Source organism: Elephas maximus, chromosome 17 (assembly GCF_024166365.1).
Source record: "Elephas maximus indicus isolate mEleMax1 chromosome 17, mEleMax1 primary haplotype, whole genome shotgun sequence".
Classification (NCBI taxonomy): Eukaryota; Metazoa; Chordata; class Mammalia; order Proboscidea; family Elephantidae; genus Elephas; species Elephas maximus.
Window position 1 is genome coordinate 77,295,878 of NC_064835.1, and position 16,661 is coordinate 77,312,538.

The 16,661-nt window shown below is 39.0% G+C and overlaps 1 protein-coding gene across 1 annotated transcript in view; it reads right to left on the reverse strand.

The window, feature by feature from the left end:
* Positions 1–9,854: 9,854 nt before the first annotated feature.
* The window catches only part of GCC2 (GRIP and coiled-coil domain containing 2), a 67,550-nt gene continuing 60,743 nt past the window's right edge, over positions 9,855–16,661 (reverse strand). Inside the window, exon 23 of the mRNA XM_049856209.1 lies at positions 9,855–11,500. Within this exon, the coding sequence (XP_049712166.1) occupies positions 11,430–11,500 (71 nt within the window). The 3' untranslated portion in view covers positions 9,855–11,429. The remainder of the gene's footprint in view (positions 11,501–16,661) is intronic.

Genomic DNA, 16,661 nt, shown 5'->3' on the forward strand with positions numbered 1-16,661 from the left:
CAGCTATTCTCAAACAAAGGAGTTCCTTTTCAAAAATACTTTGTAGTTGTAGTCTATAAACTGCACTACATATAAATAATATAAACCAAAAACATAAAAAAAAGCCTGTTGCCATCAAGTCAATTCCAACTCATGACTGCCCCATGTATTGCAGAGTAGAACTGTTCTATAGGGTTTTCATGGCTATAATCTTTACAGAAGCAGATTGCTAGGTCTTTCTCCTGTGGCACCACCAGAAGGGTTCAAACTGCCAGCCTTTAGGTTGGTAGATGAGTGCAAGCTGTTTGCACCACTCACCCATTGCCATTGAGTCAATTCCAACTCATGGTGACCCTATTAGGACAGAGTAGAACTGCCCTATAGGGTTTCCAAGGCTGAATTTTTTTTTTTGGTGGGGTGGCTTAAAACAACAGAAACTTATTCTCTTACTGTTTTGGAGTCTAGAAGTCTGGCATCAAGGTGCTGGCAGGGCTGTGCTCTCTCGGAAGCATTACGGGAGAATCTGTTCCATGCCTTTCTCGTAGCTTCTACTGTTGCTGGCAATCCTTGGCATTCCTTAGCTTGTAGGTGTATCACTTCAGCCTCTGTCTCTGTCATCAATGACATGGCCTTCTCCCTGTGTGCCTGCTCCAAATCTCTCTCTCTTTTTAAATTTTATTATGTTTCACATGGCAGTTTATAACTCAAGTTGATTTCTCATTCAAAAATTTATACACATATTGTTTTGTGACATTGGACACAATCCCCACGATGTGACAGCATGCTCCCCTTTCCACCCTGGGTTCCCTGTGTCCATTCGTCCCATTCCTGTCCTTTTCTGCCTTCTCGTTTTGCTTTTGGACAGGATTGCCCATTTGGTCTCATATACTTGATTGAACTAAGAAGCACGTTCCTCATGTGTGTTGTCTAATCCTTGGCTGAAAGGTGGACTTTAGGAGCGGCTTCAGTCTGAGTTAGCAGAGTGTCCAGGGGCCATAGTCTCAGGGGTTCCTCCAGTCTCTGTCAGACCAGTAAGTTGGGTCTTTTTTTGTGAATGTGAATTCTGTTCCACATTTTTCTCCAGCTCTGTCTGGAGCCTTCTGTTGTGATCCCTGTCAGGGTAGTCGGTAGTGGTAGTGACAGCTGGGTATACCATCTAGTTCTTCTGGGCTCAGGCTAGTGGAGGTTGTGGTTCATGTGGTCCTTTAGTCTTTTGGGCTAATATTTTCCTTGTGTCTTTGATTTTCTTCTTTAAGGCTGAAATCTTTACGGAAGCAGGCTGCTATATCCTTATCCTGAGGAGCTCCTGGTGGGTTTCAACTGCCACTGTTTTGGTTAGCAGCTGAGTGTTTAGCCACTGCGCCACTAGGGCTCTTTTTGTGCCATTCAGAGATCTTAAATAATATAATGTTGTTAGGTCTTGTGGAGTTGATTTTTGACTCATAGTTACACAATGTGACAGAGTAAAACTGCCCTATAGTGACCCAATGTGACAGAAAAAAGGTTTTCTAGGCTGTAATCTTTATAGGAGCAGACCCCAGGTCTTTTCTCCTGTGGAATCACTAGGCGGTTTTAAACTGCTATCCTTTCAGTCAGCAGCTGAGTACTTAACCTTTGCACTGCCAGGGTTCCTTTAAATAATATAAAACCTGATGTCATCGAGCCAATTCCGACTCATAGCCACCCTGTAGAACAGAGTAGAACTGCCCCATAGGGTTTCCAAGGATTTCAGCTGCCTACCTTTTGGTTAGCAGTCAAACTCTTTTCCACCATGCCTCCAGGGCTCCTAAATAATAATGTAAACTGCCTGTTAAATTCCTCAGAGTAGGCCTGAATCCCAGCCTATAGTTAGACTGTAAAGAAAGAAATAAAAGCCATACTTTTAAATTAGACATCTAAAGCAGTCAACTGCACAAGTGTCAAGATTAACAAACAGTGCTCTTATAAAAGGGCAACTATTTCTAGAACTTGGCACAATTGTTCTATATCAGTATGGTCCTAAGTTTAGTTTATTAATTGTGTATAAGTTTTCTTAGTATTCTAACCAGTGAATAAGAACCCCTTTCACTAAAAGACAATCTGTGGTGAGGCTTCTAGGTCTTTAAGATCTTTTTTATATTTCTACCATAAACTATGCACTAGGGAGCATTTACACCTATCCTCAGACTCCAATATTTCACTTTTTTTTTTTTTTTGTGGAACACATACACACGCATACACACACCAGTCAGAAAAACAGGTCACTAAATGATGTGGACATTCTGAAGACAGGCAGGCTATCCTTCATTAAACCTATCTACTTCCTTGGGAAACTTAAGACTGAAGTTGAAACAAAAGGCCTTCTCAAGGACTCGTGACCTTGTGGTAACCTACTGGGGCAAGAAAAAGGGCAAGAAATAACGGCCAGTTCTCAAAAGAGGAAAGCCCCAACATTTATCAAGCTAGCAACATGTTAGAAAAAGTGAGTACAGCAACTTTGAGAAGAGTCAATAAAAGGCAAACAAATTCTTTTATATATACATGTTGTTGGAAGCCCTGGTGGTGTAGTGGTTAAGAGCTACAGCTGCTAACCAAAAGGTCAGCAGTTCGAAGCCACCAGGCACTCCTTGGAAACCGTATGGGGCAGTTTTCCTCTGTCCTATAGGTCGCTATGAGTTGGAATTGACTCGATGGCAATGTTGTTTTTTTTTTTTTTTTATATATATTGTTGTTGTTAGGTGCTGTCAATTCCAACTCATAGCAACCTTGCAGGACAGAGAACTGCCCCATAGGGCTTCCAAGGAGCAGCTGGTGGATTTGAACTGCTGTTCTTTTAGTTAGCAGCTGAGCTCTTAACCACTGCACCACCAGGCCTCGTTTTCTCCTAAGGTACCAGTAAATTTATTTATTCCTATGAGGTTATTATTCTTATTTGAAAGTTAGGGATGTTTTTTAGCAGCACACAACAGAAAATCCTTTTAATGGTAGATTAAACAACTAAGGGCTTTATATTTATCAGTAACAAGAAGTCTGAGATGGGCCAGAGAGGGTTCCTTAAGAAGAATTAACACAATTCTTTCTGCTTTCAAATCCAACATTCTTAGCATATCTGTTGTCTGTGGTCACAGGATGGTTGCCACAGCTCCAGGCAGCACATCTACTCTGAAGGCAGGAAGAAGAAGGAAATGTGGTGCCAGGAAGCTCTTTCTTACTTTTTTCTTTTAAATCATAAACTTCCTAGGTGCCCTCCAGTAGATTTCCTTATACTCTTCGTTGGCCATACCTAGGTTACCTGGCCACTCCGCTGTAAAAGAGGTTGGTAGAGTATCTGTCTCACATCTAGAATGATAGGAGTAACAGAGGAGCTGGGAATGGTTGGTGTGTTAGGCAAATTGCAGTGTTACTATGCCATTTAATAGATGTGGAAACTAAGGCAAATAAGGTTAAGTAAATTGCCCAAAGGCATATAACTAGTATATGTGTGTGTGTATATATATATATATATATATATAAACAAACCTATTGCCATGAAGTCAATTCCAACTCACAGCAACCCTCTATGACGGAGTAGAACTGCCCCATAGAGTTCCAAGGAGTGCCTGGTGGATTTGAACTGCTGATCTCTTGGTTAGCAGCAGAGCTCTTAAGAACTACACCACCAGGGTTTCCAGCTAGTATACAGTGTACTCAAAAAGAAGCCCTGGTGGCACAATGGTAAAGTGCTCAGCTGTTAACTCAAAGGATGACGGTTCGAACTCATCCAGCAGTTCCATGGGAGAAAAGACCTGGCGCTCTGCTCCTGTAGATTACAGCCTAGAAAATCCTATGGGGCAGTTCTACTTCTGTCACATGGGGTCACTATGAGTGGGAAACGACTCCACAGCACACAACAAGTGTACTCACACTTGAAGTCTGGCACTTTGCCTCCAACCTCTACATGCCTATCCAACCTCTGCATGCCTATCCAACCTCTACATGCCTATGCAACCTCTACATGCCTATCCAACACATATATTGTTTCCTCAGACAGAATGAAGTTAAGGAATAGTTCAGGAGTAGGAAGATTTTTTGCATATAATAATGCCTTGCTTGCAGAATTTACTACCTTAAACTATAGCCAGAGTTAGTAGTATATCATTTCCCCAAAATAGGTTTATATTAATGGGGTTATATCCAATATACCAATGAAATAAAGTTTAACATTAGTCAGAAAAATGTCAATTAAGTGGGCAGGTTAATTTATTTCTAATGTGGAATGCTGTGAAAGAATCATATCACATGGTATGAACAGTAAGCAAGGCTGGGAAAGAAAATCCAAGCTACAGAGATGTTAAATGGGCTTGCCTCTTCAGCTAGAATTGCCCATGAAATGCAGGGTTTGAAATTACTTGCGTTTCTTGACTAAAGCTGTGAGTTCAGAAGACTATTTTTACCTATCGAACTGTATACTGAAATAGAAAGAAAAAATGTTTACAAAACCCCACCAGTTTACTATAATGAGAAATAATGAGTTCTAATAATCCACTGGAAACCCTGATGGCATAGTGGTTAAGTGCTACGGTAGTTTGCTTAAGATCGGCAGTTTGAAACCCCCAGGTGCTCCTTGGAAACTATGGGACAGTTCTACTCTGTCCTATAGGGTCGCTATAAGTCTAAAACGACTCAACGGCAGTGTTAGTTAGTTTTTTTAATAACCCATTAATATTTTCTATTGATATTTTATGTCAATATCTGTTATCCTAGATGAGTAGATTTAGTAAACACAACAGCAAAAACAGAGACTGGCTGTAACTCCACAAAGTATGACTATCACACGTGTACTGTATTAACACGTGTTAGGTACCACAGGGAAACCCTGGTGGTGTAGTGGTTAAGTGCTACAGCTGCTAACCAAAGGGTCAGCAGTTCAAATCTGCCAGGCGCTCCTTGGAAACTCTATGGGGCAGTTCTACTCTGTCCTATAGGGTTGCTAGAAGTTGGAATTGACTCGAGGGCACTGGTTTAGGTACCATAGTAGGTATCTTTGAATTCCCGTTTGTCATATAAACGTATTATTTATTTTATCCTAAAGGGTTATTATGAAAAAGCATTAATTCCTTGCTGCACTTTTTGACCCTATGCCTTCTCTCCAGAGGCAACTACTTTCAACTCTTTTCATTTTTTCTTCTATTTACCTTCAGATATCTAAATAGTAATGCTCATAGATTTGTTTTAATCCATCTTAGGTATCACAGATTCCTTTCTTGCTAGATTAGCTGAGAATTTCGCTCCCTTACGTCTTCCCATTTCCCTTATCCCCATTCTCCCAATTCGATATCCTCATTCCTTGTTAAATACTGTTCCATTGACTTGACTTTATATTGTTACCCAGTTACAGGGTTCTGGGAGTAAAGCAGGAGTAGGGATGGTTGAGGGGAAAGGTGGCCGGGGTTGGGTGGTCAGCTCCCATGCAGGGTGTAGACATTCACTAATCCCTTTGTTTTAAATACAGAATTTTATCTCCCCTTTCTGATGTATCTGAAATTCTTAAGTCCAAAGCTTCTCTGGTTCTTTTTCTTTAAAATCTGTCTCCTTCAGGGAGCAAGATTAAACTTCCTTGCCTTCAGCTCCCCTCCACCAATTCCCCCCTTCCAACTCCCACAATGCTCCATGCCTCTATTTCCTTAGCCTTCCTATACGGTCGCTATGAGTTGGAATCGACTTGACGGCACTGGGTTTTTTTTTTTTTTTAATTGAGTTTATACATCAAAGTGTTTTCTCTTTGCTATTCCTGCTTCCATCCCTCCATCCAAAAACGATGGATACTTTTATTCTGAAGCTGTCTTCTCTTATTCTTTTTTCTTTCTCTTTCCTTGTGGGTTTATGTCTTTTTAATCTTCATTTTAGTGGGCTCATCGGGAGGAAGTGAATTCAATCCACTATGTCAAACCCTGTTAACATGGATTATTTTAACCATATTAAATAAAGTTAGTTTCAAATTCACTGATTCAATTACTTTAATTCCGGACTGACCCAGAACTAGTGAATTTAAATAATGTTACTAATTAAGAGGCAATAATTATTACTTAATGCCTTTCACAGTAGTCGTAGTCAACAATAAAAATATTGTTTGAAACATGAATGCTAATTAAGAACTTCTGCTCATCACAAAACTTAAAAAGAGAGTGAAAAGGCAAGTTATAAATGAGCAAAAATCTTTGCGTCACGTACACCTGACAACAGATCACTATGTCATAAAACATAAATTTGTTCTAATTAATTCATTAAAAAAGATAGACAACCAATATAAAGGTAGGCAATAGAATACATGAACAGGCATTTCGCAGAATAGGAAACAAATGGCTAATAAACATTTAAGAGGTGCTCAGCCTTGTTAACATTAGGAATGATTATAATTGAAAGCCACAGAAAAATTTAAAAAGTCTGATAATATTGTTGATACGAAATGTGGAGCAACAGCAACTCTCAAATGCTGATCAGAAAACAACACTGATACAACCAGCCACTGTGCGAAACCATGTGGGATTATCCGGTAGAGTTCAGCATGTATATATGCCATTATCCGGCCTTTCTGCTCCCACATACACTAAACTCATACACATGCATTGTAAATCATGTAGAACGATGTTCACAGTGACATCATTTGTAAGAACAAAAAGGGGAAAACCACCCAAATAGCTATTGATAGGTTGGATAAACTGCTGTATTCATAAAATGGGATTCTACCTAGGAATAAAAATAAATTACAGCTATATGCATCACCGTAAATAACAAAATATTGAGTTAGAAAGCAAGTCAGAAAATGACTCAGGAGTATAATTCAAATTTCATAAGCCTCAAAATCAAAGTTTAATAGATACAAAGGCGTAGGAATGATTAAGTACTAAATTCAGGATAGTGGCCACATGAGAGGGTAAAACCCGTTGCTGTCGATTCTTTCTCATAGTGACCCTACAGGACAGAGTAGAACTGCCCCGTAGGTTTTCCAAGGAGTGGCTGGGGGATTTGAACTACCAGCCTTTTGGTTAGCAGCCAAGCTCTTAACCACTGTACCACCAGGGTTTTCATGAGAGGGTAAAGAGGGATATAATCTGGAACAGGCACGCAGGGAGCTTCAAAGGTATTGGTATTACTTAATTTTCTAAGCTGGGTGGTGGGTCCATGGGAGTGCCTTTTATTATTCTTTATAATGTATAAATGTTACATTCACTATTTTGTATCTATATCTCACAATGAAAGGTAAACAAAAGAAAAAAAAATCACACCATCTCGTCTTTGCCAACAGAGAAATCTGTAGATTAATCCAATGACTGGTATAATTTTATTTCCTGATAGGTTGTTCTTAAAAAGATGAAGGTTGGGGAATAGGGTAGAGGGAATACACTCAAGATGATCTTATTTGTCACTTCATATTTTTCTACCATCTTTGTAGGGTGGTGTTAGTGTTTATCTTCCAAGCTCGAATGCTTGAGAGTAAAAGCAGGTGTCATTAATTATACGGGAGAAAAGCTGGTGTAAAACCACTGCTGTACCAGGCAAAACAGGGTCTTGATCCCTTAAAAGTTTCTTTAGAAAAAAATGTATTTTGGTCATATAAATTTATCTTGGTTAAGTTTTTGGGCCTAAAGATGTTTACAAAAACATTTCAATGAGAGCTGCGGAACAATTTCTGCATTAGTCAGGTCAGGAATCCTAGACTCTAGTCCAAGCTCTGAGCAGGTATAAAGTTTATGCTCTCTGGCGTAAGGCTGGGAAACACTGAGCTCATTTCCTGATGATTTAAATCACTTACTCATTAAGTACATTTGCATATACCATACATTGAGTTAAGGACGCACAAAAATGTGGCAGGAAAACCGGTAAACCATCTTTTGCAGGCTCCAAAAACCACCTGGGAAAAAAGGGAATTAAAATTAGAGTGTCTACTCTGTACTAATGCACAAACAGCGAGTCCAGAAACTGAAATATGTAGAAACATGTCTAGATCTGTCTGAACGCGGAGTTCACACTCTCACAGTGTACAGTGGTACGTAACACCCCATACTTTCATTCTTCCCAATACTAGTGAGGCTGGTAGGATTCTTTGAACTGAAGTAACAAACTCAAGCTAAACTAAGGAAGGAGAGAGGGTGGCAGGTACGGGGTAGGAAATTTACTGAGCACGCAGGCATACTGAATAGAATCCAGTGTGCCTGAATCTCAGGGATTAGAAACAACTGAAGGCCACCTGGACGCTCATCCCGTTTTTTTGTTTATCTATGTATGTCAGCCCAACCTTCTTTGTGTTCGTTGACTGGCTCCCTATGCCATTCTGGCCATTCCAGAGCTCCTGTGTTTATATATCACAGTCACAGTATGATTTGACTCGTTCCAAATCTAAATTCCTGAGAACCTAATTGACTCAGCATGGGTCAGGTGTCCATGTCTGGTTCAGTTGATCATGGCCTTGGCTTACCTGCCCCTTTGTATGGTGGCGGAGTGTAAGTTCCCAGAGACGGGCAGGGGTGGAGGACATTGCTGTCATCTTAAATGCCGGGCAGACCTCTGAAGAGCTAACCACTAGTGAGTTGACAGTGAGCCCATTCTCAAAGGGAAACACGGTGGTCACCTCCATTTACAGAAAGCAGTTATTCAAATTGAAATCCTGTTCCCTTCTTAGAATACATTGTTTCTACTTACACAAACCTATGTTAAATTTGAAGGTCAGTCTGACTTGTTTCATGTAATCAACTTTTGAATGCACATGAAAAGTATTTTCCTTTTAAATATAACTTCTATATGAATAACCAAATGTTCATTAATACCCGTGGATAAGAATTAGCTCACAGATGCCTGCCAAGTTTTATTAGGTTCTGTTTTCTCGGTGTGTATTAATTTTGATGCAACAGCTGATTTTCTGATACCAAGTCAAAACGAACCAAGATGAAACCACTACATTACAATTTAATCATATGACCCAACCACTTTTTGTGCGTCTAGCCATTCACCAGATACTAAAATGTGTCTTTATATGAACCTTCACATTCAATGTATCTCCAGCTACATCATTAGCTAAAATGAAGTTTAAAATGAACGCAAAGTACTGTATGTCTCTAGCAAGCCTTAGCCTTGCTGGTTGTTACAATTCTACCAATTTGTTTAAAAGAATGTAATTCTCAATAAATCTTACAGTACTTGGAGCACAAGCAAAGCTCACTGTGTACAAAGATGCTTGAAATCAGAGGAAGCCAAGAACTTGAGATCAGACATCAGTGCCCCAACATCAGGGTCTGTATGAATTCAGCTCTTAAGGCTCCAGGGAGTTTATGTAAGCACCCCAAGGTCATGGACCCAGGGTTGGAGAGCTGTTTTGGACCAAAACACACTCTAGGCTTGTTGCCCTTTCCATTCCGTTCTCAGTGTGCTTGGTTTCTCTTTCTCATGGCATCTCTGCTTCTCCCAGTGCTTTGCCTCTCCCCATTTTCCAGTCTAACTTCCCTAAAAAAGGTAATAACCTTTGCCTCTAACTGAAGAGAGTCCTTTACCTAATGGCACCATGAAGCTGGTCATCTTAGCCAGGCACCTATCTCTGGTTGAATCTATGTCTATCTTGGTCCAAAGAAAGGTCTAGCATTGCTCTGGTTTCATCGGGAAGGAGGATGTCAGAAACGGTAGGTGTCATGGTTTACATATGACCTACCAAAGCGGCCATCTATGTTGTCTCAAGCATCTAATATTCTAGATCCCAAATGTATAAGGACAGTAATAAAGGAATTTGCAATTCCAATCCACAAATGATTAAAAACTCCAGAGACAGTATCTAACAAAAAAAGTCATAAAAACATAGTTTACAGTGAAACATATTTAATAGTAATATTAAAATAATCAGTACATTTCCTCTCATTGCTGAAACCATGAAAGAATATGCTTTTTGTAATTAATTTTTTATCATGCAAAAGGTATTTTTATTACATTTTAAGTAGAGACTATATTTCAAAACAAGTTTATATAGACTTCAGAAAGTCTAGACTCAGAAAGTGAAATTTATTTAAATACTACTAAAGTTACATTGTATGCTGCTGGCATACTCATATTCACAGTTTATAAAGTAAGAAAAACTAAACTTTAATGTCAGCTTTGAAATAGATACATTTTCAGTAAAACATTCACTTGTTGGGTTTGTTCTAAAATGGGAGGAACGACATTTTGCTGGAGCTGTTTTTTAAAGAACAAACTCAACATGTCAGCAGCAAACTTTAGTTAAAACTAAACTGGAAGCCAATGTTCTGAGTAACCAAAGTGCAAAGTTAGTTCTCCAGCAGAGAATGAAAAATTAAAATATAAATCGGAAGGCTTTCAGGGAACTTCATATAGCATACTGTGTGGTGCTTTAGTATGAAATAAATATTAAAATAGAATTCTCAAATTTATGATTTAAGAGCACAATTTTGGTCTAGTCACTAAAATATACTCAGAGGCGTCAAAGGCAAGTAATACCACTATTTATGGTGATTCACAAAAACTGAGAACGCAGCACTGGCTTAAGGTACCTTTCTGAAATCCGATGATGGAAAGCTTACGGAACAACACTATCTGTTAAACACAGGAAGCGCCAGTTTCACATGTAGATACAATGCTGAATTACAGTCACTGTCCTGATAGATTTTCATTTGGGGGATGAAAGAAATTCCCAAAACAGACTCATGGCTTGGCAGTAGTGTAACCAGAGCAAGAGCTGAGAAAGACACCATGAAATCACCCCCAAGGAAATGCAGCGGTCCCATCCGATCAGTATTAGACCAGCCAATACTAGGGCTCCTGATGAGTCCCTGACTTTAGAGAAAAAGAGAACAGTTCATATTTTCTAAAGTACATTTTAAAGCTAACAACTAAATAAAATTTTACTTTCACTTTGCCTCATAATTAACTGTAGCATATTTACTTTATAGTCCCTTAAACAAAATGATCAATTTACCAATAAAGCATCTGCCGTCATACTCTTAATCACCAAATTTTATCTAACAATTTATAACTGGTAACAATCTGATTTTGCAATAGTCTTGTAATGTTATTTTAAAAGTCTAGATTTCAGGTGTTACGCTATTGAAACTGAGCTTATCTCCAAAATTCACAGTATTGCCAAGAAATAGGCGGGTCCTGAGGTTGCAGAGAAGAGGGGTAGTAAATTCATTCTTCGTGTTTTAGTTCTGGCAACGTGAAGGAAGATCACAGAAGTGGTGGTCTCTCGGGTGCTGAATCAAAGGACTGTGGACTGGTATCGATGCTCCAAACGGTACTTCAAGCTGAGACTTTTTAATACAGCTGTCATATATATGTACAAATATATGCAGATGTAAATATATACACACACTTTTTGACAAAAGGATGACAGCAATATACGTGACTCATTTTCTGCCAAGCGGATTCTGTTGGCAGAAAACGAGTCAATATACTCATTGCCAATATACTTGACTCATCTTCCTTCCATCAATCTAGCGAAGTCCAGACCAACTATGCAGATACGATGCCCATCCTGAGGAACGGGAAGCGTTTTCTTCCTCACCTTTGGAAAGTTAGAAAGAAAAAAGTATTAAGATTTCTCAATGCAAAATCTATATTCTAGGACCATTCTAGAGAATAAGCAAATAAGAATTTTTCTTCTAAGTGATTATACGCTATCCTTTTAAACTTTAACTTCAAAGCAGTGATACGCAACATGGAACAATCTAAAACCGAACCTTCAGATGGCTTAGTAAAAAATTAGCTATAAAAATTGTGCAGAAATGACTCTTGACAAATCAACAGTGTTAACAGTACAGACCGTAAGAGATAGCTCCACTATTCTGAAATTCGATCCTCTCACACCACACTTCAAGGTTATGTCACTGCTTCAACATCTGTATCTTTGCTTTTACTAGACAATTCCAAACTGGAGAGTCCAGCGCAACTCAGTTTTATGACAAGGGGATTTTTTTTAAGCATTCTTTTAAAATGGAAACCTTTACATAACTTTTAATGTAGAGTCTAAAAACATCAGATTCAGGGTAAACCTCAAAACAAAACCAAATCAAACCAAAAAACGTGTGTTTTTATATCATTCTACAAAAACAGCCAGGTTTAATTTACTTACAGAAAAGCCTACCCCATTTAGTACATGGTTTCATGAGTTTGACAAGTGCATACAGTCGCATACCACCACCCCAAGCAAGGCACAGAGCATTTCCATCATCTCAAAAAGTTCTGCCATGCCATTTGGCAGTCAACCCCTCCTCTGGCTCCTTGGCAACTATCTGTTTTCTGTTCTTATTATTTTGCCTTTTCCAAAATGCCATATAAATAAAATCAAATAGTATGTGTCCTTTTGAGTCTGGTTCCTTTTACTCAGCATGATGCTTTTAAGATTCACTGGTGTTGTGTCTGCCTCAGTGGTTGTCCCTTTTTATTGCTGACTGGTATTCCACTGTGTGCTCTACCACAGTTCTTTCATTTATAAGCTGGAGGACATCTGGGTTGTTTCTAGTTTTGGCAATTGTGAATGCTGCTCTAAGCATTGTGCACAGGTTTCTAAGTAAAAAACTTTTTTTGAGACATAATTCACATACCACAAAATTCACATTTTAAAAGTATCTTTCTGTGGTTTTTAGTATATTTACAAGATTTGTGCAAGGCTTTTGGGTGAATATAGGTTTTCATTTCTCTTGGCTGTATTCCTAGGAGTGGGGTTATTACTGGATGACGAGTGTACGGTTTAACTTTATAAGAAACGGCCAAACTTCTTCAAGGTGGTTGTATTGTTTTGTATTTTATGAGTGTTCCAATTGCTCTTTTGATCTTTTTTTTTTTTATATGATCAACACAAATCCTTAGAGCAGTTGAAAGTTCAGAGAAATTTTGGGCTTCCAAGAAGTTTCGGAAAGGGTCTCCCTTACTTTTTTCTTGTTAATATAATTTGCATATTAATACATAATTTGAAATTTTTGCAACTCTTGGAAAAAAAAGAACAAAGGAGCATCTCTTTTCGTTGCATGTCCTTTCTTCCACCCCTCCCCACTGAAGTAACCATTATGACCTTGGTACGTATGCTTCCAGACATTTTTCTGCATTTTCATATATATGGGCCACAGTAGGATCTCATCAGAGAAGGATTTTAAAAATTCAAAATGGAGAGCCTCTTTCTGTAGCTTACAAGCCACTTTCACTTCTTTTTCTGCTGGCTGTTGGTTTTATCAGTGTATTATCAGTTATGTATTGCTGCATAACAAGTTACTACAAACTTAGCTTAAAACAACACACATTTATCATCTTGCAGCTTCTGTGGGTCAGGAGTTTGGGAATGACTTAGCAGGGGCGTCTGTTTCTGGGTATCTCATGAGGCTGTAATCAAGGCGTTGGCCAAGGCTGGGGTCTCATTTGAAGGCTGGAATAGAGCTGTCCAAGCTCGCACGGTAGTTGGCAGAATCCAGTTCCTTGAGGGCTGAACTGATGATGACCTCAGTTGCTCACTTGCTACTGACTGAGGCTGGCCTCAGTTCCTTGCCACGTGAGCTCTCCAACATGGCAGTTAGCTTCATCGAAGGGTGCGAGCTGAGAAGGCTCTCTCCAGAGTTTGCTAGCAAGACAGAAGTCATTATCTCTTATAATCTAATCACGGTAGTGACATCCCATCTATCACCTTTGCTGTATCCGACTGGTTAGAAGTAAGTCACTTGACCGGTCTAACTTGGGGAGGGTGGGAGGAGCAGATTATACTAAGGTATGAATGCTAGGAGGTAAGGATCATGGGGGGAAGGTGCTCTTGTATCCCAAGTAGAACAGAACACAATCTTTGAACTGTGTTTAGAAGTCTGTCTTCCACAATCTCGATGCTTCTAGAAGGCTGGAGGAAAAGATACTATTTAGGGATAGATACCTGGGCACTGACTGCTTTCTCTCATCAGAGAAGGAGGTGGCCCTGCTCCCAATAATGAGAGTCTGATGCTGGTAAACATTTCCCAAAACTGAAATGCATAGGCTGTTGCATATTCATATGGAATGGGTGGTATGCTCTCAAGTATAAGACTTGCGACAGTAAGAATTCAGCTGTGTTCTCAGATCTGGCAGGACTCTACTCTGTGAAGACATTGTTACTGGCAGCTATGATCCCCTTAGGCAAACAAAGACCAGAGAAAAGCCGTGCAGGGACAGGCTGCATTCGCTCCTGCCCTGAGTGGCTGCTCTTTTCCGATAAGGTTCTATATCCTCTGCAAATTCAATTAGGCACTTACAGGGGTATGTGAGTGTGCACTCTCTTCCTGCTCGCCTGGAGATGATGATAATAACAATAATAAAAAGCCTACGATAGTCTTTTCCCAATTTCGTACTGGGTTATTGCTGTTTTCCTCTTTATTTGCTTCTAAAGAGTATTAGGCCTTGGTATATGTGTTTTGTAATAAGTAGCACAAGTAGAGAAGGAGCTTTTAGCTCTTGCATGAGTGGCAAAGCTCAGATTTCAATTTTGCACGAAGAAGTACTATATGGCTCTAACTTAATTGGGGGAGCAAAGCTGATTTACTATAAGCTGTATCTCAAGTAGAAAAGAAACACGAACTTTGAACTATGCTATTTTCTAATATGCTAGGTTTCAGTTAACATTTTCATTGCAAACAGAGGAGTAATCTACTCTTCTTGGCAATATCAGCTTTCTGTTTTGGGGCTAATGCCATACTGCGTCATAGTTGAAAAACACTGTTATAAACTTTACACAAAACCATAGACTGTAAACACTGCTTCCAAGGAGATGAAGCAGTCAAGAGGTACTGGTGTTCTCTGCTCTAATGGTTCCATTTTCTTCAGTGCTGAGTAAGACAAGTGGCTCTCAGACCCTCTCGCTGGCACTCCACGTCTGTGCAGTGTTGGTTATTATCTTCAGGGTCTTGGTAATAAAACGTCCCTGATATGACCAGTGAGGCCTAGGCCCTTATCTGTAACATGACGGCAAGCTTGCTTTTGCATGTCATTCCCACCTGCATCTCCAACATTCACTTCGTAAATTTACCTTAGGCTTCAAGTACGTCATTTAGAATTTCCGATGAAGGCGAATTATTAAAGTTTCTGTTTGTTAGAAAAGATCCTGAAAAATATCTTTACAAGGTTGGCAGTTTCCTTTGAGCATGCTGACCATAACACTCTATCACTGCTTTTAAGTCCATTTTTAATCTATTACTCCTTTAAAGGGAATGAGGCAATGTGTCTTTTTTCCTCTGCCTTTGAAATATTTTTTTTAGTTTCACTTTTATGTGATTAGATGTGAACTTTACTTATTCTGCTTGAATTTCTTAAATTGTTTTAAAAATATATATAACAATATTTGTTAATTTGACATGGTGCCTGAAATTTTATTGGGCTTTTTGAACCTGTGGATTGATATAACCAAAAACCAAACCTACTGCCGTGTAGTTGATTCCAACTCATAGCAGCTCTATAGGACAGAGAAAAACTGCCCTGCAGGGTTTCCAAGAAGTGGCTGGTGGATTCAAATTGCTGACATTTTGGTTAGCAGCTGAGCTCCTAAACACATTCTTTTCAAATATTGTCTCTGTTCCAATCTCCTCCTTTTCCTTCCAGAACTTCAATTATTAAATACATGTTAGATGTCTTCATTCTATCCTGTTTTTTTTTTATCCACTCTTTTTTTTTTTAATGTTTCTCCATGCTGACTTTGGGATAATGGCTTCTGACCAATCTTCCAGTTAACTAGCTCATTTAAAAAAACATGTAAATCTGCTCTAAACCATCACTGTTTTTAATTTGTGTATGCTCTCTTTCATCTGCTTATATAGGTAACAGCCAAGAAGTAAATAGTCTTCAAAGGAAGGGCAAAATAATTTAAATTTTGTAAGTGGGATTTTCCTGTGCATTTACAGGATTTAGCAAAAGTATATCTCAGAATTTCAGGTTTCTAATGAACCTAAAGGAGCCCTGGTAGTGTAAGGTTAAGCACTTGGCTGCTAACTGAAAGGCTGGAGGTTAGATCCTACCCAGCAGCTACACAGGAGAAAAGACCTGGCAATCTGCTCCTGTAAATTTTACAGACTAGAAAACCCTATGGGGCAGTTCTATTCTGTCACTCTGGGTCATGAGTAGTAGAAAATCGACTCAGCACAAAACACCACCGTAACAATGAACCTCTGGATATATGTTTTGTGGAATTATAAAACAAATCTGTTATCGGGACCCCTTAGTTTCTTTGAGGTCTTTCAGTCAATGGACCCTGGCCTTCCGGGAGCCAGTTGGGCACTAGCTACATCTACACCTACATTACAAACAAGCTGATCTTTCATAAGAGGGCTATTAAATATGTTAACTATTTTGAGTTATTGAAGACTATGTTTAAACGTAAAAATACGTATACCCTTTCTAACTCCTGGATCATTTTACAATAACAAAATAGGCTTAGCCATTCAAGATCTGGAATAAATAAAAACTGCATACAAAAGCACATTCCAAATTTAGAATAACTACATTATTAAAAACGTACAGGATGGATTCTTATCTGGGATCTTAGGACAAAATGGCTATGTGGCTAACATAACCCATCCTATCGTTAGTAGAACTGAGATTACTGTCAACGTTGAGTACGTTCTTCTCTCATCAACAGAAACACGTACTATAAGAAAACAGATTTAAAGAAACCATGAACCTAGGCTTCTTCAGCACTGCTTACGAAGTATTCTGCAACAAACAAA